The 25,268-nt window shown below is 44.1% G+C and overlaps 1 protein-coding gene across 1 annotated transcript in view; it reads right to left on the reverse strand.

The window, feature by feature from the left end:
• Window positions 1-25,268, reverse strand: part of CD2 (CD2 molecule) — a 47,294-nt gene that overhangs the window by 15,527 nt on the left and 6,499 nt on the right. Inside the window, exons 2-3 of the mRNA XM_075197510.1 lie at window positions 14,092-14,385; window positions 12,872-13,111 (exon numbers count right to left, since the gene is read on the reverse strand). Coding sequence (XP_075053611.1) covers window positions 12,872-13,111; window positions 14,092-14,385 — 534 coding nt within the window. The remainder of the gene's footprint in view (window positions 1-12,871; window positions 13,112-14,091; window positions 14,386-25,268) is intronic.

Raw genomic sequence — 25,268 nt, forward strand, 5'->3', positions numbered from 1 at the left:
TCCAGCTAGGGTTGTTGAGTAGCTGGTTATATTTTTTTTATTTAAATGAGGTAAATACTCTTAGTTCTGTTAAATTATCAGATTTCTGTTTAATACTTTCAGAATAATAAAGCCTATCGGGGTGGTATTCCAGAGGTAAGAAACACTCTTAGAAAAGCAATAGACTGTTGCTGTTCACCAGGTGTATAGAACATTATAAAACACCCCATTATCCAAAGGACGAACAAGCCCTGGCATTGTATGTGACCACTGAAGCTTAATGAAACATGGGGCTACTACACCAAGCACCCAACCATTGCTTCAGTACGGGTCACTTATTCTACGGCACAAAGTAAGTGAATTTGACAAACCTTTATACCCTACTTGCCCACTCTCTTTTTGGGAGACTGCCGAATTCTGAGGCATCCTCCTGTATCAACCCACTTGCTAGTGAAGTGGGTGGGATGGGGGGGCCCTATGACTTGATCCAGGATGGGGGCCCCTATGACTCCATCCACTGCAAATCATGGCACTTTGGCCTCACCCCATGTGGCAAAATGAAGCAGTCGTGGGAGACAAAACAAAGTTGTCAAGTATGGTTTGTGTACAGATGTACAGATGCCTAAAGATGTGTAACCTCACTAAGAGAAACAGGTACAGTCCATTAGCACATGACATCACTGGAGGACCCACTAGCTTAAGAGCAGTACAGTCCTCTAGTTGAAGACTTAGGAGGGTGGAGGAAATAGGGAAATATAGGGACAATAGAGGAAAAATAAAACTCATACAATAATCAGACACAAATATATCCACCAACATACACATCAGTAAATGCATAAAATTAAATCCAATAAGAGACTCATAGGGGTATATTTACTAAACTGCAGGTTTGAAAAAGTGGAGATGTTGCCTATAGCAACCAATCAGATTCTAGTTATCATTTATGTAGTACATTCTACAAAATGACAGCTAGAACTTGATTGGTTGCTATAGGCAACATCTCCACTTTTTCAAACCTGCAGTTTAGTAAATATACCCCCTAGTGTAAGTGCAAAGTTACAGGAGAGGTTTAGGTGGAGTGGGAACATCACAACAAGCTGATCTCATAATATAATGTAACAAGATATGTAACAACAGATTAACACTTATAAAGAGTTTGTACGGCTCATTATTAAATGGCAACAAAGGAATCCTGTAGATTTAAATCTAATATAGACTGAATAGAAAAGGAGGAACAGGTGAATGAACAATGGGGAAGGGGAAACAAGACAAGTGACAATCCCTAACATAGATAGAAATAATCACATGAGACAGTCAATGGTCTTACAGTAATGGTGTATAAATGTATCACCAGTAAAGTAAGCATGTCCTGGCTAGACACCCAGGTCACTGCACAAAGAACAATCATGGAGACACTAAGACAGTCAGTATCATGTATAGGTGCACATTAGTAAATGCTCCAGTAGGCACATAATTCCAATTGCAATGATTTCCTTCCCCTGTTACCCTAACCCTTAGCGGGGGGGATATGGGTAGTGGGGCTGCATTTGAGTTGATGAAGATTATGGCCAGCTTCCAAGCAATGCCCAGACACTGGCAGAAGTCTTGTGACTGAGTACCAGCAAACTGTGCTTTCTACGCCCGGTGCTGGGCAAGTCGCTCTTTGAGCAATCAGGAGGTTTTGCCCATCATATAACAGTCCACAAGGGCACTGTAAAATGTAGATTATAAAATCTGCTTTCACTGTTGAGCCTCTATCGGACATGTGCTAGTTTTAGGTGTGTGAATGATTTACCAGTATAAATGTGTTTACTGTTCACACAGCCTGAACATTTGATATATTTCAGGGCTATTAGTAAGCCAATTAGGCATCCTCAGGGCAGGTCTGTGAGTACAGTCAGTTTTAACCCGAAAGTCTCTGAGATTAGGATCCATCCTATAGGCAAAATGCAGGGAATCAGCCAGTATAGTATCTGCAGTAATTAAATGCCAGTGTTTAAGGAGCATTGGTTTAATGTTCTTATAGTAAAAGTGCTATCAAAATTGACCACTTTAGGGTGAGTAGAAGCAACCAAATTATTTTTTGGTTGTGAAAGTGTCTCTTTTAAGACAACACACAAAATATATTGTTCCACTTCGTAGCTACTGAGTCCACAATGCAGAAAGCAATGTCCAATATGTTCAACTGCTTCTCCAAACCTCTTCTTCTCAGAGGTTATTCTCATTGAGATATGGGGAGAGGGGTGGTGGGGCCTATTCTGAGGGGGTTCAGGTAGAAACTAGTGGAGTGTGAGAGTGTTTTCTTATCTGTATTCTTAGTATATATGGATGTTTCTAACTTGCCATCAATGGCAGTAATACATGCATCCAAAAACTGATAACCGTAGTGCTAAAGTTGAGATTAAATCGGGTGGTACTTGGCAATAGTTTCTCAACAAATTGTCACAGCTTCTCTTCCCCTCCTCCCCAAATCATAAAGAAGTCATCAATATATCTGACATACTGTACGTTAAATCATAGATCGTGTATACAGGATTTAAAGCAATATGCCCTAAATAGATTTGCACACGGTGGGGCCATATTCGACTCTATAGCCGTCCTCTGTTTTTGTAAATAGAAGGTGTTCAAAAATAGAAAATAGATTTTTTTGTGCATCATCACATCAATCAAGAGCATAAGATAGTCTGGTGGACGGCCATGATAGGCAGAACTGGTAACAACTGACTTCCCACAGGCACCCATACCACACTCATGTGGATTATTAGTGTATAAACTTGTTACATGAAGCATCACTAGTAACCAGCCAACTTGAGAAATGACCAGTCAACAATGAATTAACAGAGAATAAACCAAGAACTTAGAATTGCAGATCCAGCTATTGATAAGACAGTGATCATAAGTGATAATTAGGGACTGTAACACCTGTGTGAATTGGGCCTCTGTCCAGGAGCATGGGCTGGAGAAACAAAGAGGTGCAATGGAAGGAAGAGAATCACCAGGATGTAAGCTCATGAGGAAGGGTTAGAGACAAATAGGATGGGACCGAGTGGGGAGCAGAGATGGTACCAAGGGCAGAGGAGTTAGTAGAAGGAAGACTAACAGGCTCGTAAGAAGAAATGAGTTTTGAGGGTACATATGAGTGAGTTCCATAGGTCAGGAGCAACACGGTTAAAATCCTGGAGGTGGGTATGCCAAGAAGTAACCAGTATGACAGTGAGGCGGCAGTTATTGATAGAGCGAAGGGGGTACAGAGAGAGTGTGGGTAGAAGTTAAGTTGGAGATGTATGGGGGGGTGGACGAATGATTGGCTGAGCACTTTGTAGGTTAGGAGTTAAAAACTTGATTCTGTATTAGGCGGGGAGCCAGTGTTGCGTCTGGCAGAGAGGGTCAGCAGAGCTAGAACAGTGAGAGAGGAAAATAGATAAAAACTACTATGTGTCACTCACCGGACCGTGAGTGCCTCTTCCCGGACATTTAGGAACCGTGGCCGTCCACCATCCTGAGGGTCTGCGCATGCGCAGCCCTTTTCTATACTTCAGTGTATACCCCTTTAACTTAATTGGCAGATCAGGCAACCTCCCTATATTAAGCACCTGTGGTCACTACCACGTTGCCTGATCTTGGAGTCTCATTCCTCATGAGTCTCTGAAGGTGTTCCTGTATTACTTGTGTATTCAGTGCTGCTGATTCCTGTGGTTTCCAAACCACTTCTACTACTGTGGTTCCATACCACTTCTACCATCAACTGTGTCATCATGACTGTTTGCTGATTCCTATCCGCTGCCTCCGTGCACTACAGTCTTCTACACCACTTCAACGTTATTTTATATCTATGTGACTGTTTACTCATTGCTATCCGCTGCCTCCGTGCACTCCAGCTTTTACCTCACTCACCTGCTTCTCATTAAGTCTGTTTGCTGATTTCTATCCGCTGCCTCCGTGCACTACAGTCTCCTGCTTGCAACTCGCCTGTGTTCAACATCGTGACTGCCAGCTGACTACTATCCGCTGCCTCTGTGCACTACAGTCTCCTGCTTGCAACTCGCCTGTGTTCAACATCGTGACTGCCAGTTGACTGCTATCCGCTGCCTCTGTGCACTACAGTCTCCTGCTTGCAACTCGCCTGTGTTCAACATCGTGACTGCCAGCTGACTACTATCCGCTGCCTCTGTGCACTACCGTCTCCTGCTTGCAACTCGCCTGTGTTCAACATCGTGACTGCCAGCTGATTACTATCCGCTGCCTCCGTGCACTACACTCTCATCTCATCTTTGCTGTGTCTTCCTCGAGACTGCCGCTTTTCATTACCATCTGCTACACTTCGTGATCTACAGCTCCTGCCCTGCGCTGCACTCCTGTTTCCCATCGCTGTTGGTTCCTGTGGTTGCTACTGGTTACCTCCGTGTGCCGCTGAGTCCTGCCGCTGTGGTCAGCGCTATCGTCCATCTCCTGCTGATCCACTCTCCACGCCTTCACGTGTTCCACTGGCCTCTACCCTCCTGTCAGCATTGGATTTGTATCTCTTCTACTACCCGCTGCTGGATCATCTCCATTCTCCTGGGTTTCCTATGAGTCCAGTTCCACGTGTTGCTGACTCCTGTGGATTCGTGTCCCTGTCGGTCTACTCACCTGTGCGCTGCACCTGCTAGACCGCTGCTTCTCCTATCCAGGGACTTCCTATCCAGTCGGCCTCCAGCCGCTCAGGTACCGCTGCAATCCCATCTGACTGCTACTGCTGAACCACGGTATGCATACTTCTCATTGACTGTGCTGTGTATTGCATATCTTGCTGGACTGTGTTTGGTTCTCTCTGGAGTCTGCTATCCGCTGAGTCTATTGCCATCATTGACTGTGTTATCATTGTGCTGGACTACTTCAAGAGACTTTCTAGATTGCAGACCTGTTCAGTCATTTACATATATATATACCTATATTGTGCATATTACTGTGGATCGTGTATAAGGTGCCTGTGTATATCCTGTGTTGCAGTCTTCCCCCGTGCACCTCCTCACATATATATGCAGTGGTACAACTTGCTGATGTCAGACCACTGATCCCTGTTTCCGGTATCACCTGTTCCATTATCCTCTCACATAGCAGTGGTACAACTTGCTACCGCAGACCACTGACTACCTGGATACCTCCACTTGGATTCCATTCCTTCACTCAGACAGCGGTACAACTTGCTACCCGCAGACCGCTGACTCTCATCACCTCCTTGTTTCTGTTGGACATTCCTCCTCACTATAGCAGTGGTACAACTTGCTATCGCAGACCACTGACTACCTTCACGTGTCCTTGTCCATACAGTTCCTTGTGTATCATTACCTCATTATTACCAGTGTTGCTAGTCATAGACTTTCCTGAGCATCTCATCGGTCATCATTTCATGTTCCGTGATCACCCAGCTACCAGAGTACCCTATTACCATCTACATTGCTCTGGTAAGCCTACCATCTGGTGATCCCTGGGTAAAGACTCCTAGTGCCCGTGACAGTAAGATCAGGCCATGACAGACCCAGATGTGGAACCTACCGCCAAAGAGATGCTGCAACATCTGGTTAGCCGTGTGGAGCAACAGGATGCCCGCCAACAGCTGTTACTTCAGTGTTATCAGTCATTAATCTCCCAAGGAACATCTGGACAGACTGTGACAGCTACTACTGAAGCTCCTGTGCTTTCCTCCGTTTCCCCATTGCCATCCCAGGTGTCTATAGCTTCCACGCTTCACCTGCCTACTCCGTCAAAGTACGATGGAGACCCCAAAACTTGTAGGGGTTTCCTTAACCAATGTTCAGTCCATTTTGAGCTCCAACCTCAAAATTTTTCTACCCATCGTTCCAGAGTGGCCTATCTTATCTCTTTGTTTTCAGGACAAGCCCTGGCTTGGGCCTCCCCTCTGTGGGAGAGGAACGATCCAATATTACAAGATAGTGCCAAATTCATTTCTACATTCCGAAGTGTGTTCGATGAACCAGGTCGTGTGACCTCCGCTGCTTCCAGCATCCTCCGTCTGCGACAAGGATCTCATACTGTAGGCCAGTACGTCATTCAATTTAGGATCTTAGCCTCTGAACTTCAGTGGAACACTGAAGCCCTAGTTGCCGCCTTCTGGCAGGGGCTTTCCGATAAAATTAAAGATGCACTGACTACCCAAGAGCTTCCTTCGTCACTTGAAGATTTGATCTCTCTATGCCATCGTGTTGATATGAGATTTCGTGAAAGAGAGGCTGAGAAAACGACTTCTGCTAAAGCACCTTTTCGCTCTAACCCTCAATTTCGTCCAGTGTCACCCGCTGTGATTCCCATGGAGATTGGACGTTCCAAGTTATCTTCTGAGGAGAGGAAACGAAGAGTCAAGAATAGACTCTGTATCTATTGTGCTGATTCCACTCATGTCCTCAGCTCCTGCCCTAAGAGATCGGGAAATGCCAGGCCCTAACTAGTTCTGGAGAGGTGAAGTTAGGGTCCCTGGAGTCCTCTCCATCGTCTATGAAATCTAAAGTCTGCGCTTTTGATGTGACTATTTCCTTTGCTACCAAGACCTTTGAGTCACAGGCATTGATTGATTCCGGAGCAGCAGGAAATTTTATTTCCAAATCGTTAGTTAATCAATGGTCTCTACCAATGATTACCTTAAAAACTCCCATTACTGTGACGGCTATCGATGGATCACGTCTCATCAACGGTCTCATCACCCAGAGTACGTCTCCAGTAACCCTTCAGATTGGTGCTCTGCATCATGAAGAGATATCGTTTTTAATTCTTCCTGTTACGACAAGTCCGATTGTCCTAGGCCTTCCATGGCTTCAGTGTCACTCTCCCCAGATTGACTGGCGCACCCCTCAAGTCACGTCTTGGGGGCCTGAATGTCACCATCATTGCCTTTCCCAAGTCATTCCTCTCAAGGTACAGCAAGCTTCCATTTCAGCTATTTCACCGGGACTCCCTCCTCAATATGCTTCATTTACCGATGTTTTTGATAAAGCTCAGTCTGAACGTCTTCCTCCTCATCGTTCTTGGGATTGTCCGATTGATCTTCTTCCTGGCAAGACTCCTCCCAGAGGCCGGGTCTATCCACTCTCGTTACCTGAAACTCAAGCTACATCTGAATATATACGGGAGAACCTCCAGCGTGGGTTCATTCGACCTTCCACCTCGCCCGCTGGAGCTGGGTTCTTCTTTGTCAAAAAGAAGGATGGATCATTACGCCCTTGTATAGATTTTCGTGGACTCAATGCCATTACTATCAAGAACCGGTATCCCATTCCGTTGATCACTGAGCTATTTGACCGCATCAAGGGAGCTCGTATTTTTACTAAGTTGGATCTTCGTGGTGCTTACAATTTAATCAGAATCCGTTCCGGTGACGAATGGAAGACGGCGTTTAACACCAGAGACGGGCATTACGAATATCTGGTAATGCCTTTCGGGCTATGTAATGCCCCCGCTGTTTTTCAGGGCTTCATTAATGAGATTTTTCGGGACTTATTATATGTATGTGTCGTCGTCTACCTGGACGACATATTGATTTTTTCACAGGACCTGCCTTCTCACCACCAACATGTGGCAGAAGTCCTCTCCAGGCTACGGAAAAATTCATTGTTCTGTAAATTAGAAAAATGTTCATTCGAATTACCCCAGATTCCATTCTTGGGGTATATTGTTTCCGGAGTTGGTCTGAAGATGGATCCTGACAAAGTAAATGCTGTACTACATTGGCCCCAGCCAACTACTCTTCGTGCCATCCAGCGTTTTTTAGGTTTTGCCAATTACTATAGACGCTTCATTCAAGATTTTTCTTCCATTGCATCTCCTATTGTGGCCCTGACTCGTAAAGGGGCTAATCCTAAGCAATGGTCTACTGAGGCTATTCAAGCCTTTCAAACATTAAAAGAGTCCTTCTCTTCGGCTCCAATCCTTCGTCAGCCTGATGTGACACTCCCTTTTTTCCTAGAAGTAGATGCCTCTAATGTAGGCTTAGGAGCTATTCTCTCCCAACGCTCGGAACAGCAAAAATTCCACCCTTGTGCCTTCTATTCTCGGGGTCTCCTACCCGCAGAGAAGAATTATACCATCGGAGACAAGGAATTACTGGCTATCAAAGCCGCATTAGAGGAATGGAGATACTTGTTGGAGGGAGCTCGCCATCCGGTGACGATCTTCACGGATCATAAGAACTTGTCATATCTCCAGTCTGCCCAATGCTTGAACCCTCGTCAAGCAAGATGGTCTCTTTTCTTTTCCCGTTTTGAATTAATAATTACCTTCAAACCAGCTGCCAAGAACAAAAAAGCTGATGCCTTATCTAGAGCCTTTGCTACGTCCTCTGATATAGAAGAGGTTTCCAACCATACCATTCTAGACCCCAAATGTATCTCACTGGCTGCTTCATCTACCAAAACGCTACCATTTGGGAAGACCCTCGTGCCTCCTACTCTAAGGAGGAAAATCCTTTCGTGGTTCCATGCCTCTCGTTTTTCTGGACACGCCGGTGAACACAAGACTTTTGAGATCCTCTCTCGAAGTTACTGGTGGCCTTCAATGAGGAGAGACGTCAAAGAGTTCATTGCTTTCTGTGAATTATGTTCGCAATTCAAATCCTCCCGCAGAACCCCAGCAGGGTTGCTGCGACCACTACCCATTCCGTCCAAACCATGGACCCATATTAGTATGGATTTCGTTACTGACTTACCACCTAGTAAGAACCATAACACTATTTGGGTGGTAGTGGACAGATTTTCGAAGATGGCTCATTTCATCCCTCTGTCTGGTTTGCCTTCCTCGTCTATCCTGGCTGAACATTTCATTAAAGAGATCTTCCGTATCCATGGATGTCCATCTGAGATTGTGTCTGATAGAGGAGTACAATTCGTGTCCAGATTCTGGCGAGCCCTTTGTAAAACCTTGGGCATACGATTAGCACTCTCATCTTCTTACCATCCACAATCCAATGGACAAACCGAACGTGTCAATCAAGATCTTGAGACTTTTATAAGGATATTTTCATCAGCCAATCAAGACAACTGGGTAGAGTTACTCCCTTGGGCTGAGTTCGCCCATAACAACATGTACCATGAGTCATCATCCAAAACTCCATTCTTTGTGGTCTACGGTCACCATCCGTCTTTTCCGGAATTTCCTGCCCTCCCGCCCACCCAAGTTCCTGCGGTGGAGACTGTTTGTCAGACCTTTAAAAATATCTGGTCTCAGGTTAGAACCTGTTTGAAGAAGACATCTGTCAAATATAAATCTTTCGCTGATAAGAAGAGGCGGGCTATTCCACCACTAAAAATTGGAGATCGTGTCTGGTTATCCACAAAAAATATTCGTTTGAAGGTTCCATCCATGAAATTCGCCCCTCGTTTTATTGGTCCATATAGGATCATTCAAGTTATCAATCCAGTATGTGTGAAACTCCTTCTTCCTAAGAGTCTTCGGATTTCTAATGCCTTCCATGTATCTTTGCTCAAACCTCTTATTATCAACCGTTTTTCAACTCCTCCCTCAGCTCCGCAGCCAGTTCAAGTCCATCAGGAGGAGGATTTTGAGATTACCGAGGTACTAGATGCAAAAATTTCGCGAGGAGTCCTCCACTTCCTCGTTCATTGGAAGGGCTTTGGTCCTGAGGAGCGCTCTTGGATCAAAGCTGAAGATCTTAATGCTCCTGCCCTTTTGAAGAAGTTTTACTCCAAAAATCCGGACAAGCCCGGTTCCAGGCGTTCTGTGCCCACCTTTAAAAGGGGGGGTACTGTCACTCACCGGACCGTGAGTGCCTCTTCCCGGACATTTAGGAACCGTGGCCGTCCACCATCCTGAGGGTCTGCGCATGCGCAGCCCTTTTCTATACTTCAGTGTATACCCCTTTAACTTAATTGGCAGATCAGGCAACCTCCCTATATTAAGCACCTGTGGTCACTACCACGTTGCCTGATCTTGGAGTCTCATTCCTCATGAGTCTCTGAAGGTGTTCCTGTATTACTTGTGTATTCAGTGCTGCTGATTCCTGTGGTTTCCAAACCACTTCTACTACTGTGGTTCCATACCACTTCTACCATCAACTGTGTCATCATGACTGTTTGCTGATTCCTATCCGCTGCCTCCGTGCACTACAGTCTTCTACACCACTTCAACGTTATTTTATATCTATGTGACTGTTTACTCATTGCTATCCGCTGCCTCCGTGCACTCCAGCTTTTACCTCACTCACCTGCTTCTCATTAAGTCTGTTTGCTGATTTCTATCCGCTGCCTCCGTGCACTACAGTCTCCTGCTTGCAACTCGCCTGTGTTCAACATCGTGACTGCCAGCTGACTACTATCCGCTGCCTCTGTGCACTACAGTCTCCTGCTTGCAACTCGCCTGTGTTCAACATCGTGACTGCCAGTTGACTGCTATCCGCTGCCTCTGTGCACTACAGTCTCCTGCTTGCAACTCGCCTGTGTTCAACATCGTGACTGCCAGCTGACTACTATCCGCTGCCTCTGTGCACTACCGTCTCCTGCTTGCAACTCGCCTGTGTTCAACATCGTGACTGCCAGCTGATTACTATCCGCTGCCTCCGTGCACTACACTCTCATCTCATCTTTGCTGTGTCTTCCTCGAGACTGCCGCTTTTCATTACCATCTGCTACACTTCGTGATCTACAGCTCCTGCCCTGCGCTGCACTCCTGTTTCCCATCGCTGTTGGTTCCTGTGGTTGCTACTGGTTACCTCCGTGTGCCGCTGAGTCCTGCCGCTGTGGTCAGCGCTATCGTCCATCTCCTGCTGATCCACTCTCCACGCCTTCACGTGTTCCACTGGCCTCTACCCTCCTGTCAGCATTGGATTTGTATCTCTTCTACTACCCTCTGCTGGATCATCTCCATTCTCCTGGGTTTCCTATGAGTCCAGTTCCACGTGTTGCTGACTCCTGTGGATTCGTGTCCCTGTCGGTCTACTCACCTGTGCGCTGCACCTGCTAGACCGCTGCTTCTCCTATCCAGGGACTTCCTATCCAGTCGGCCTCCAGCCGCTCAGGTACCGCTGCAATCCCATCTGACTGCTACTGCTGAACCACGGTATGCATACTTCTCATTGACTGTGCTGTGTATTGCATATCTTGCTGGACTGTGTTTGGTTCTCTCTGGAGTCTGCTATCCGCTGAGTCTATTGCCATCATTGACTGTGTTATCATTGTGCTGGACTACTTCAAGAGACTTTCTAGATTGCAGACCTGTTCAGTCATTTACATATATATATACCTATATTGTGCATATTACTGTGGATCGTGTATAAGGTGCCTGTGTATATCCTGTGTTGCAGTCTTCCCCCGTGCACCTCCTCACATATATATGCAGTGGTACAACTTGCTGATGTCAGACCACTGATCCCTGTTTCCGGTATCACCTGTTCCATTATCCTCTCACATAGCAGTGGTACAACTTGCTACCGCAGACCACTGACTACCTGGATACCTCCACTTGGATTCCATTCCTTCACTCAGACAGCGGTACAACTTGCTACCCGCAGACCGCTGACTCTCATCACCTCCTTGTTTCTGTTGGACATTCCTCCTCACTATAGCAGTGGTACAACTTGCTATCGCAGACCACTGACTACCTTCACGTGTCCTTGTCCATACAGTTCCTTGTGTATCATTACCTCATTATTACCAGTGTTGCTAGTCATAGACTTTCCTGAGCATCTCATCGGTCATCATTTCATGTTCCGTGATCACCCAGCTACCAGAGTACCCTATTACCATCTACATTGCTCTGGTAAGCCTACCATCTGGTGATCCCTGGGTAAAGACTCCTAGTGCCCGTGACACTATGTCTCCTGAGCGAATTAGATAGTAAGTAAACTACTGCTCATACCACCGATATCAATCTCTTGATTATTGCCAATATACTCTTTAAGTCTTAATTGTCTGCCCAGTGTGTGCATATCGACCTGCCAGACAAAATCATTCAGTTTTACAGTGGGAACAGAAGAGAGAAAGATTGAATGCTACCATAGCTATGTTTTTTTTGTGACTACAATTTTTTGTGATGCTTATACCCAACCCTTCCATGGTTTCCAGGTTACACCAGCCCCCTCCTTTTTCTTCATCTAGAGCAGGGTTTCCCAAACCCAGTCCTCAGGGCTCCCCAACAGGGCAGGTTTTCCAGATCACATGTGACATAATTAGCACCACCTGTGGATCTGTTACAATGTGTCAGTCAGTAATGAATACACCTGTGCTCCAGCAAGGAGATCTGGAAAACCTGCACTGTTGGGGAGCCCTGAGGACTGGGTTTGGGAAACTCTGATCTAGAGGATTGTACTGCATTTAAGCTAAGTACTCCCAGAGATGTCATCTGCTAATCAGCTGCATGGACTCTACCTGTCTCTCTTAATGTGGTTACACATCTGCTAGGCGTGACTATTAATTATTATTTCAGTGCACTCTTTGTGTATATCTTGGCGTAGTAACACTATGTGTCATTAAACGTAACTTGTACTCCTACGATACCAGTGCTGACACTCAACGTAATTCTGATATATTTTTCCCTTGGCGATTACTAGCACTTATCTAATATACTGTAGGTCGCCTCTCTATTACATCAGACAGCTTGTCCTGCACTGATTGTCCTGCTCACAGGAAACAATAGTATTTTAAACTCTAAGCTGCACCCCAGTTCTACCCTAATTGACAGGTGTCAAACCCATTTCTTCCTCCCACTGACACCTTCCACCTCCCCTAGATACAGGTGATTAGAACAGGGGCTCTGTTCAGGTTCTTTGCAATGATTCATTGTAGGCACACCCTGGGTCCTGCCAGACAATAGAGAGACTCTGCTGAACACATGCACTAAGTCACGTCCCCACAAATATTTTTATTAATAATAACTTTTGTGGTATTCTCACCCTCTGTGCAGTTGAACTCCTTATTTTGTTGCTCGTTGCTCACGCTGTTGCTGGCGATACAGAGCACAGTTCCAGTTTTCTCTTTAATATTTATAGAAATGGATTTTCCATCAATGGGATTTTTCACCTGGTTATTCAATGAAATTGTTAATTTTGGTGCAGTACCCTCTGATATTGAGCATCGTATGGCTACGCTTTTCTCTGTGCAATTATATTCGATGCTTGGCGTGTCCACTGGTACTGCAAAAAACCCAAAAACAATACACTGATATTATGCTCATTGGTTAATGTCCATCCCATGCAATAGTTTCTAAACTATTTTACAAATCTCACAGTGCTCACAACACCCACATCATACCCTCAATTACAGTTATAACCTCACCCACAGCATGCATCACATCCAATGTCCCAGTGACCCCCACCCACATTGTGTCCCCAACTTCACAGTGTTCACCCATCCACAGCGTGCACTCAATCTCACAGTGACCCCCACCCACATCCTGCCCCCAAGTTCATTGCTCACCCCACGTACGGCATGCACCCTACTGCAGAGTATTCCCCTCACTAAATCCCTTTGAGAGGACGATAGTGGGAGGGGTATGGTTATTAACTTATTAGAGAGATGAAATATGGGTTATATGAAGGGAAGGGGGTGAGGAGAGGATATGATGAGTATACTAATACTGACACTTCATGCCCTGTTCTCCCATGTAGGAGGGGTCCCTCACCTGGGATCCCCGCAGTTACCTGTGCTGTTTATCTGACAGTCCATCCATTCTATAGAACACTTCTGTCCTGCGTTACTGAAAGTGTCTGGATGGACTGAATCCTTCTACTCTCTCTTTAAATACACAGTACTGCTCTGCAACTGGTAACTACGTGGGGTCTTAGGATGGGACACTGATACATCAAGTAGTAGACTAAAAAAGCAGATGTTTCCAGCATATCAGACTTAACATTGGGGTAAGTCATGTTTGAGTTGCTGGTGTCCCAGCATATTACCATTGTTCTACTATTTGGAGGATGAGGGGGTGAAAAAATGTTCTGGTGTTGCTGGACTTCTCCTATAATGTGACAAATTGTCATGTTATTACCGCTGATATTTGAAACCCAGTTTCCATCTGTATATGTAGCTTCATGTAATATCTTAGTGCTATATACATTTTTTTAATTTTTAATAATAGCATATATAACCAAATAGATTCCTATGCTTTACTCACCTTGTGTAATCACTGTTATTTCTTCTGTGCACTTGGATTTTCCAGAGTTGTCATGGACTAACACACTGTACGTGCTGCTCTCTGCTTTCTGGAGAAGCAAGGATCCGTTCGCCTGGAGAGCACATCCACAGTCTTTGATATTGTCAACTACAGACTTTTTCCGTTTTGCAAGTTGAGAAGTTTGACTTTTCTTCCACTGCAAATCGTCTGTTTCTAATAGATTGCAGTTTGGTATATTAAGTAATATTGGCTTGTCCACAATTGCAGAAATAGATTCCTTCATTGTAACCAATCCTAGAAAGAACAAAGACTATTGTCAGAATTCTTGATAAATCTATAGAATGCACATTCCTATTATTGATGCAAAAAGTTACACTCATATTTGTGTACAATATAGTAAGTAGTGTATATATAACAAATATGTATATCTTGTGTGATTTCCCACTGTGAATGCCCAGAAACCAAACTTACACAACTGCACGGAATTCCTATCCACAAGGAAGTGACGCTTGCGACCCCTTATGACTTGAGAGAAGGAAGGGGCGAGGGAAGGGGCGAGGGAAGGGGCGGACTATTGTAGGCAATGCACAGTAAGGTGGCTAATTGTATTCCTGTGTTTAGCGTAAGTGCGCTTGTTATCAGCCGTATCTTTTGCACCAGTTACAGGTCAGGTGCCGGATGATAGAGATGACTGATAGGGCATCGCCTTTGTTCTCTACCTTTCACACATGCGTCGCAGTAGTTAGCACAGAACAACTGTACACGCTAATGATGAATTTTCTATACCCATTGTATGCACTGTATGCATTGAAGAGTTATTTATTTAGGTAGTTATTTTAATATAATAGATGAAATAAAAAAAAAAAGAAATATATGGATTATATTTAAATTAATTGTTTGGGTTAATTGTTTGTAAATTTATTTTTTGATGTTGGTTTGTTATTATATTTTTGTTACAGTTGTTATTTTAATTTGTGCTCATTGTAAATACGCATGTAGTAAACATAGATCAACCATACTTCAACCTTTATGTGTGTCTATGTAACTACACTTACGTACGTACTTTTTAAACAGAGCGTATTTCCACTCGTATTCAAATCGTAATGGACATTAGGAAACGTTTGGATTTGAATGTGTTATGAACTCACCTCTCCTCGCTCCAGCGCCGTCCTTGTTCTCTGCGTCTGACGGCGCTTCCGGGTATGGGCGGTTACATGACTGAATGTCGGGGTGGGGAATTTGAAGTTTTATGTATATAAACTCAGCCCTAACACTCGTTCAGTGTCAGAGTAACTCGTGTGCGATCTTTCTCCTGTTCCAGTGTTCTGTGCCCTTGTGCCTCCGTGTATCCTGGTTGATTCCGGTGGTCCAGACACTTTGCTCGACTGACCATTTTCTGCTCTCCCTGTTCATTGTACCGATCTCTATCTTGTTTGACTGCCCTTGCTCTGTAATTTGCCTGCTTACAGTGTACCAGACCTTCATTCTGCCTCCTGATCCAGTTCATTGCTGCCTTACAGTGTAACAGACCCGGCTTGTCCTGACCCAGACTCTGCCTTGTGAATCTGTACTTCGCTGCCAGATCGTGTACCGGACCGGCCTGCTGACTGCGCTCATCTTATCTGCACATCCTACATACCCATCTCTACTACCATCCGCGGTGCTACATCCTGGGGCAGACCAGGGGACCGCGACCAGCGAGCCCACGGCAGCTAAGTCCATCCTGCCTTGTAGTGGTTCTTGGTGAACACTGGGAGCTCGTTAGACTCCGCACCTCTGGCTGGTCAGCGTCAATCTTGATTAGCACTGAATCCAGAATCTATTTTGTTACAGAGCAAACGGAACTAGGCAAAAGATTAGTACATAGAAGGTGCGCTGAGCGTCCTTCTTTATTTACATTCAAATTTCAGTTTATCCAGGTGACCAGAGAGATAACGAGGAGACATAAACATGTACATACAGAGATTTAGTGTAGATAATGATACATACATACAGAAATAAATTAATTGGCTGATCGCTGGTCTTGGTCACTGTGTTCTTAGAAGTCTTTAGCTGAGCAGGACAGATCTTTGTTTGTTTTACCCAGTTTGTTTATTACTGTGTTTGTCCCCAATTGTAAAGCATTACGGAATATGTTGGCGCTATATAAATAAATGTTGATGATGATGATGTGTCTGTTCTGAACTCCTTTGTCCCTCACCACGGGCTGCCAACTCAGCGATAGATGTGTGTGTTATTAATGTTTCATCATCATCATCATCATCAACATTTATTTATATAGCGCCAGCAGATTCCGTAGCGCTTTACAATTGAGAACAAACGGTAATAGAACAATACTGGGTAATACATACATATGTAGAGATAAGAGGGCCCTGCTCGCATACTTACAATCTATGGACATTACAATTACAATAATGTTTTGTTCATAGAGTAGAGATCTACACCAGAAATATCTGCCAAATGGGTTCCACACTCCCCAGACTTGGCAGTAAATACAAATAATAAGTGGATAGGTGTTAATAGCTATGAGCAGGAGCTTCTATGTTTGTTAGATATCATCTAAAGAATCAGTTTAACTTTAGTCTTTTAAACATCTCAGGAGCCCAGACTAAGGCTGTGTACACACTACAGAAACTTTCTCCCAATGCGATATCGTTAGCGATTATACCATAGACTGAAAGTCCCGATCAGCAGCTGATTCCTGTGTACACACTATACACGATTTACAAGATTTACCCTCAAATCTGTGCTCTTCATCTGTCATAACCATCGGCTGATCGTGACTCTGCACCCTGCATAGAGATCTATGGTCACTGCTGGTCCTGAGTGCATACACACTGCATAGAGATCTATGGTCACTGCTGGTCCTGAGTGCTTACACACTGCATAGAGATCTATGGTCACTGCTGGTCCTGAGAGCATACACACTGCATAGAGATCTATGGTCACTGCTGGTCCTGAGTGCGTACACACTGCATAGAGATCTATGGTCACTGCTGGTCCTGAGTGCGTACACACTGCATAGAGATCTATGGACACTGCCGGTCCTGTGTGCGTACACACTGCATAGAGATCTATGGACACTGCCGCTCCTGAGAGCATACACACTGCATAGAGATCTATGGACACTGCCGGTCCTGAGTGCTTACACACTGCATAGAGATCTATGGACACTGCCGGTCCTGAGAGCATACACACTGCATAGAGATCTATGGTCACTGCTGGTCCTGAGTGCGTACACACTGCATAGAGATCTATGGTCACTGCTGGTCCTGAGTGCGTACACACTGCATAGAGATCTATGGTCACTGCTGGTCCTGAGTGCTTACACACTGCATAGAGATCTATGGTCACTGCTGGTCCTGAGAGCATACACACTGCATAGAGATCTATGGTCACTGCTGGTCCTGAGTGCGTACACACTGCATAGAGATCTATGGTCACTGCTGGTCCTGAGTGCGTACACACTGCATAGAGATCTATGGACACTGCCGGTCCTGTGTGCGTACACACTGCATAGAGATCTATGGACACTGCCGCTCCTGAGAGCATACACACTGCATAGAGATCTATGGTCACTGCTGGTCCTGAGTGCTTACACACTGCATAGAGATCTATGGTCACTGCTGGTCCTGAGAGCATACACACTGCATAGAGATCTATGGTCACTGCTGGTCCTGAGTGCGTACACACTGCATAGAGATCTATGGTCACTGCTGGTCCTGAGTGCTTACACACTGCATAGAGATCTATGGTCACTGCTGGTCCTGAGTGCGTACACACTGCATAGAGATCTATGGTCACTGCCGCTCCTGAGAGCATACACACTGCATAGAGATCTATGGACACTGCCGGTCCTGAGTGCTTACACACTGCATAGAGATCTATGGACACTGCCGCTCCTGAGAGCGTACACACTGCATAGAGATCTATGGACACTGCCGGTCCTGAGAGCGTACACACTGCATAGAGATCTATGGACACTGCCGGTCCTGAGTGCTTACACACTGCATAGAGATCTATGGACACTGCCGGTCCTGAGTGCGTACACACTGCATAGAGATCTATGGACACTGCCGGTCCTGAGTGCATACACACTGCATAGAGATCTATGGTCACTGCTGGTCCTGAGTGCATACACACTGCATAGAGATCTATGGTCACTGCTGGTCCTGAGTGCATACACACTGCATAGAGATCTATGGACACTGCCGGTCCTGAGAGCGTACACACTCCATAGAGATCTATGGACACTGCCGGTCCTGAGTGCTTACACACTCCATAGAGATCTATGGACACTGCCGGTCCTGAGTGCTTACACACTCCATAGAGATCTATGGACACTGCCGGTGCTGAGTACATACACACTGCAGGATTGGAACGTCATCGTTCCATCGTTGAATGAGATTTTAAGTCCAGTTATAAAATCAAACAATACAGTGTACTGTGGAATGATAATCGTTCATCGTTGCTGCGTACACATTAATGCAATATCAGACAAAACAGTCGTTTATCGTGTGATTGGCACAATTATTGGCTGAAAACCCTGTTGTGTGTACCAATCCTAAGGTACAAGTGTTCTCAATATCAGGTAGTTGGTAGGTTATCTTTTCCTATGATTGCAATAAGCAAAGTTAGGTTTATAAACCAAAGTCATAGTTTTCATTTGTCTACTGTTTGCACATATCCTATTGTGCTAAATTCCCAACCAGACCTCACCAACCAGCTGAGACTGTGTAATATATTGGCAGAAACCTATTATTAGGGCACTTGTGCTGTTATGTGTAATAGGTGTCAGTGGTGTTGGTGGTAGATGTTAAACCACAAGAAGCTTTTTGACCTAATCAATTTGTTGGTTTTACTTGAGAACTTGTGGTAACAGGTGAGATAGATATATATCATCATCATCATCATCATCATCATCATCATCATCATCATCATCACCATTTATTTATATAGCGCCACTGTGTCTCATTTGGACAGATTGTCTGTGGTTTGTTGGCTGTCAGATAATTTATTTAGGGTACAATGACCCGGTCTCTGCAGCTAAGGCCTTTACCTGTGCGCTTGCAAAGATAAACTTAGGTTCAGCTAGGTGACAGCTAGAGATGAGCGCACTCGGATTTCTGAAATCCGAGCCCACCCGAACGTTGCGAATCCGAGCCGGATCCGAGACAGATCCGAGTATTCCCGCCAATTGCAAAACTGAAACTGAGGCTCTGAGTCATAATCCCGCTGTCGGATCTCGCAATACTCGGATCCTATAAATTCCCCGCTAGTCGCCGCCATCTTCACTCGGGCATTGATCAGGGTAGAGGGAGGGTGTGTTAGGTGGTCCTCTGTCCTGCTATATCTCGTGCTGTTCAGTTCTGTTCTGTGCTGTGCTGTGCTGTGCTCTGTGTCCTGTTCAGTCCAGTGGTGCTGTGTCCTGTGCTCTGTCCTTCTAAGGGCATTGTTATTTCCTCATTATTCCCAAATTATAAAAAAAATTCAAAAATAGTTATAAAAAAAATTACAAAAAAAGTAATTATAAAAAAAAAATATATATATCCCAAAACAATCCTGCAGTATAAGTCCATTGGTACTGCTATATTACAAAGTTCACTGATTCAGCAGTATAAGTCCAGTGGTACTGCTATATTACAAAGTTCACTCATTCTGCAGTATAAGTCCATTGGTACTGCAATATTACAAAGTTCACTCATTCTGCAGTATAAGTCCAGTGGTACTGCAATATTACAAAGTTCACACATTCTGCAGTATAAGTCCATTGGTACTGCAATATTACAAAGTTCACTGATTTTGCAGTATAAGTCCATTGTTACTGCCATATTACAAATTTCACTGATTCTGCAGTATAAGTCCAGTGGTACTGCTATATTACAAAGTTCACTGATTTTGCAGTATAAGTCCATTGTTACTGCCATATTACAAATTTCACTGATTCTGCAGTATAAGTCCAGTGGTACTGCTGTATAACTCCAGTCCAGTGGTACTCTCCTGTGCCGCATATAATTTTTAAAGGCTTTGCCGAGTGTGTGTGGCTTAGGGGTACACTCTCTTGTGCTACATATAATGCAGAACAAAAATTTGGAGGATAAAGTAGGGAAAGATCAAGAGCCCAATCTCCTAGTACAGGGCATGTAAAATCCAAAAAGGCCAATTTCAGTAAAAGTAGCAAAAAGAGAAACTTAAAATCATCTGAGGAGAAACGTAAAGTTGCCAATATGCCATTTACGACACAGAGTGGCAAGGAACGGCTTAGGCCTTGGCCCGTGTTCATGACTAGTGGTTCAGCTTCACCCAAGGATCTTAGCCCTCCTCCTCCTCCCCTACAAAAAATTGAAGAGAGTTATGCTGTCAGCAACAACACAGCAAACAACTCTGCCTTCTAAAGAAAAATTATCACAAATCCCCAAGGCGAGTCCAAGGGTGTTGGTGGTTGTCAAGCCTGACCTTCCCATCACTGTACGGGAAGAGGTGGCTCGGGAGGAGGCTATTGCTGTAGCTGTGGAGGAACTTGATGATGAGGATGCTGATGTGGTTATTGTAAATGAGGCACCAGGGGGGGAAACAGCTGATGTCCATGGGATTAAAAAGCCCATTGTCATGCCTGGTCAGAAGACCAAAAAATGCACCTCTTCGGTCTGGAGTTATATTTATCCAAATCTGGCCAACCAATGTATTGCCATATGTAGCTTATGTAAAGCTCAAATAAGCAGGGGTAAGGATCTTGCCCACCTAGGGACATCCTCCCTTATACGTCACCTGAATAACCTTCATAGTTCAGTGGTTAGTTCAGGAACTGGGGCTAGGACCGTCATCAGTACAGGGACACCTAAATCCCTTGGTCCTGTTGGATACACACCAGCAACACCCTCCTCGTCAACTTCCTCCACATTCTCCATCAGATTCAGTCCTGCAGCCAAAGTCACCAGCCAGACTGAGTCCTCTTCAATAAGGGATTCATCCGAGGAATCCTGCAGCGGTACGCCTACTACTGCCACTGCTGCTGTTGCTGCTGTTAGTCGGTCATCTTCCAAGAGGGGAAGTCGTAAGACCACTACGTCTTTCACAAAACAATTGACCGTCCAACAATCATTTGCCATGAGCACAAAGTAAAACAAAATTAAAACCAATTAAACAAGTTAAATGCCCAGTCATAATAAAAAAAAAGAGGTATTGACGTCCTGGAACTACTGTACTGTTTATAACTTAGAAACACTACACTGGAAAGCTTGAGCCTTTAAATGAAAAAGTCACTCTTCATTGCACGAATATTTGCAACAGGGACAGTTTTTTGTTTAACAAAGTCAACAAATAACACTTCAACCCTGTCTGTCTTTCACATACTTGATGGGATCTCAATGATGAATGCTCAGTACCATGGTCGTCTAAAACAAGAGGTATTGACGTGCTCGAACTACTGTAGGGTTTATAACTTAGAAACACTACACTTGAAAGTCGGAGGAGGTATTGTGGCCCCGGTACCAAATTGGGTACCGGGACCACTCCACTATGCAGTCCAGAAAGCTACCTCGGTGAAACGTTTAGGACTAAAAACAATATTGTGAGGTGTTCAGAATAGACTGGAAATTAGTGGAAATGATTGTTATTGAGGTTAATAATAGCGTAGGAGTGAAAATAAACCAAAAAAACTTGATTTTAACACTTTTTATGTTTTTTTCAAAATAAATCCGAATCCAAAACCTTAAATCCGAACCAAAACCTTTCGTCAGGTGTTTTGTGAAACAAATCCGAACCCAAAACCTCAAGCAAATCCGAACCCAAAACACAAAACACGAGACACCAAAAGTGGCCGGTGCACATCCCTAGTGACAGCGCTGGAGGACTTCATCAGCAAAACCACAGACCAAGCCATCTTGCAGCGAATTAATCAGGAAAAGTTAATTCTGCTGTGTAAGTAGCAGAAGTTTCATTTGCTCTTTGATTCTGTTTATGGAACTGAAATCTACTGATTATGACACATAGAGTTGGTACCAGTGTACACTTAGCATTGCTTTAAGTTCCTCAGAAGTCTTTGATTTTGTTGTGCTGTTGCAATGAAAGTATGATTGTTACTTTGAACTATTTTGAACTGTTTTGTTGGTTCAGCATCACTAAGCATTGTCACGAACGCCCAGCCTGTCCCAGATACAGCAATCTGAACAGCTGGCCATGACTGGCGTCACCTTAGTCACTTAGCAATGAATACACCTTTTCTGCCACCACAAAGGATTTATTATGGTGTCCTTTTGTTCACTAAAGCTACTTATTAATGTTTCACACTTAAATCACGTACACATGTAGCATGAGCCTCCCTGGGCTCCGTAAATTCACAAAGAATCACAGAGAATAAGCTAGATACAATTTATTTAATCTGAAAAATGTTTCCATGGCTTAGTTACAAACAATTTATAACAAGACATACAATTTGATGCACAAATAAGTTTCAGAAAATAAAATTGGAAGTTAAAACCAGAGTCACTACTTACTAGTTCAGCCTTGGTGTGTGAGGGAACACAATTGAGAAATATGTGACATTTCAGTCTTGATAGACCCCCTCATGAAAATGCACACATTATTGTCTAATGCAGAAGATTTTAAACCTTTCTCCACATAGCTCTCACCCCCACCTTTGTAGTTTAGCTGTCAATAAGGACAGATCTCCCAAATGTCACAGGGCTTTTCGAAGTGAGCTAGGGATGTCCTGAGATCGGAATGTTCACAGGGCCTTGAGTTCTCACCTCTGCTCCTTCTGCTTGGCTAGATGGTTCACAACTTTTGGGCTTCAAACTCCTCCAAGATCCTTATCTACCCTTGGTCTGGCTAATTTCAACAGATATTGACCCTTGCTTAGGTTTCAGACTCATTGTCATTTAGCAAAGCACAAGTTGAGATTACATTACAAGATTACATACAATATACATCTTCATACATGAATTCAACAGAAAATAACAATCAGTCATTAGATACACTACATGATCGTCACATGGAGTAACTATTAGATAGAGCAATAATGGGCTACTGGTTTGTTATACTAAATGCCCGTCACGGAGGGATGTTCAAAGTCAGAGGCTGGGTGGCTGGAAACAGAGCACAGCAGTGACTTGCAACTTATCAGCAGTACAGGAAGGCTGACGTGGATGGAACCATGACTGTTTCCAACCTCAATAACTGCAACTTGGCACCTACATCAGCCCACACAGCACTGAGACTCCAAACCACAGCTGAGCTCTCAGAATGTCTGCTTGATTGACCTATTTCACACAATGGTTGTGGAAAGTCACCTCTGAGCACAGGCAGTAAATTATTGTCACTTAGCTTAGAGATCACTGACTTGCAATACACAGCAAAAATGCTGTTCACTAAAGCCCTAAACGGGTATGCCTGTTATAGACTAATGTCACAGTATAGCGCCTGGTATTGCAGAGCAATGCGTAAACGCAAACGTAAACCAGGGCCAGGCCAGCATCTAATTACCACAGGACAGGTGCTGTATCACAGGACCACCTACATTTTGAACAATAGTGAGTTGAACTCACTATTTACCATGTTATGTTATGTGTAATGGCAGATATGGTATGCTGATGTATAAGGTTCAACACTTTGTCAGTTTGATTAAACATTTTAGGACCCCACTTTCAGGTGCATTGGTTATTTCTTGCACCTAGTCCCACCTAGGAGGGTTGGAAGCCCCCTCCTCCCATCCCATATTCCGGCTGCCGCCATGCACGATGTCTTAGGGAGCGTAGACACCCATATCTTTTTTACAACGGTATTATCCTGCACAACATTAAACGCCCAATAACTCTTCCTCTTTGTATTTGTGTAGTAGAACTCTTAAGTGACGAGAATACAGTATAATAATAATGTTCCTGTTGCAGGGATTTACATAGCTTCTAGATACATACAGTAATTGTTAGTAACTATGAATGTAGAGAATATCATATACCAAAAGTTGCCAGAGCTCATTTACATATGGATGATATAGTTCTAACAAGAGCTACATGTTTCCTTTATCTAGGGCTCATTTCCTAACAAAACACTTAAGTGTCATATTTGCACTGAACCTCACCATCCAATCAGCAATTAACTTGTATCTGCCCAGTGCAAGTTAGACAAGAAAAGCCAGTGTCTGATTGGTCAGTATTTCAGTGCACATTGTGCACCTAAATTGTTGAAAAATAAGCCCAACAGACATTAAAAAGACAGCTCTTCCATTGGGGCATTGAAACTGGCATTGTTTGTTATGGTGGGAATACATTAGAACATTCCTTATTTGTATCTACTTTATCATCATCTTCATCATCATCATCATCGTCATCATCATGATATTTTATTTATATAAGGTGCCGTACAATCCGCAGCATCGCATCTATCAACTACATAAGAAGACACAACTAGAACAAAGAAAACATTGCAAAGAGAACAAAGAGATAGGACGTAGAGAAGGCGAAGCGCGTGAGGTTAAAATTCAAGGGGAGCAGGGAATGAAATGAAGATGATGGGGGGAGGAAATAAGTGGAAGTGGTAGGTGGAGCGAGAGGAGGGAATTGTTTTGGATAGGGATGGGTAAATGGAGACAAATGTTCAGTAAATGGAGACAAAATGGGAGGAGGGAAAAGAGTGGAAGAGTGAAAGGGGCAATAATATCTGTCCCTAACATCTAAAATGATAGAAATGATATTTAAATGCACAGATTATTGGATTGGAGATACAACAAACTTGAACATGGAACTTGTTCACCAGAACAAAACATCTTGATCTCAATACCACTTCTTCTACTTCTTACGCACTGGGTGGGTGAGAACAACAATCAGGACAAGTGGGCACATTTATCTGCATTGGGGTGTCATTGAAAAGTGCTGCGCAAGTGTGCTCTGCACCGATTGGTCTGCAATCAAGCCTTGCAAATCATGTATATTGTCCCATAGTTATTACGGTACATAGATATGGCTTAAGTATTGTTCGTATGTAATGCTGGGTCTCTTGTGATCCTTTGTCTGTTCTGTGAGCTCCTGCGATTGTGGCATTGTGTTGTATAGCTATTGTTTAGCGCAGTGTACAGGGTGTAACCAGACATTACTGAGCCCCATTATTACAGACTGAAATCCACTGGTCTCTTCTACAATATTCAACAATGCAACTTAAGCTCTGTATGATGCATGGAGAGC

Source organism: Mixophyes fleayi, chromosome 2 (genome assembly GCF_038048845.1).
Source record: "Mixophyes fleayi isolate aMixFle1 chromosome 2, aMixFle1.hap1, whole genome shotgun sequence".
NCBI classification, from domain to species: domain Eukaryota; kingdom Metazoa; phylum Chordata; class Amphibia; order Anura; family Limnodynastidae; genus Mixophyes; species Mixophyes fleayi.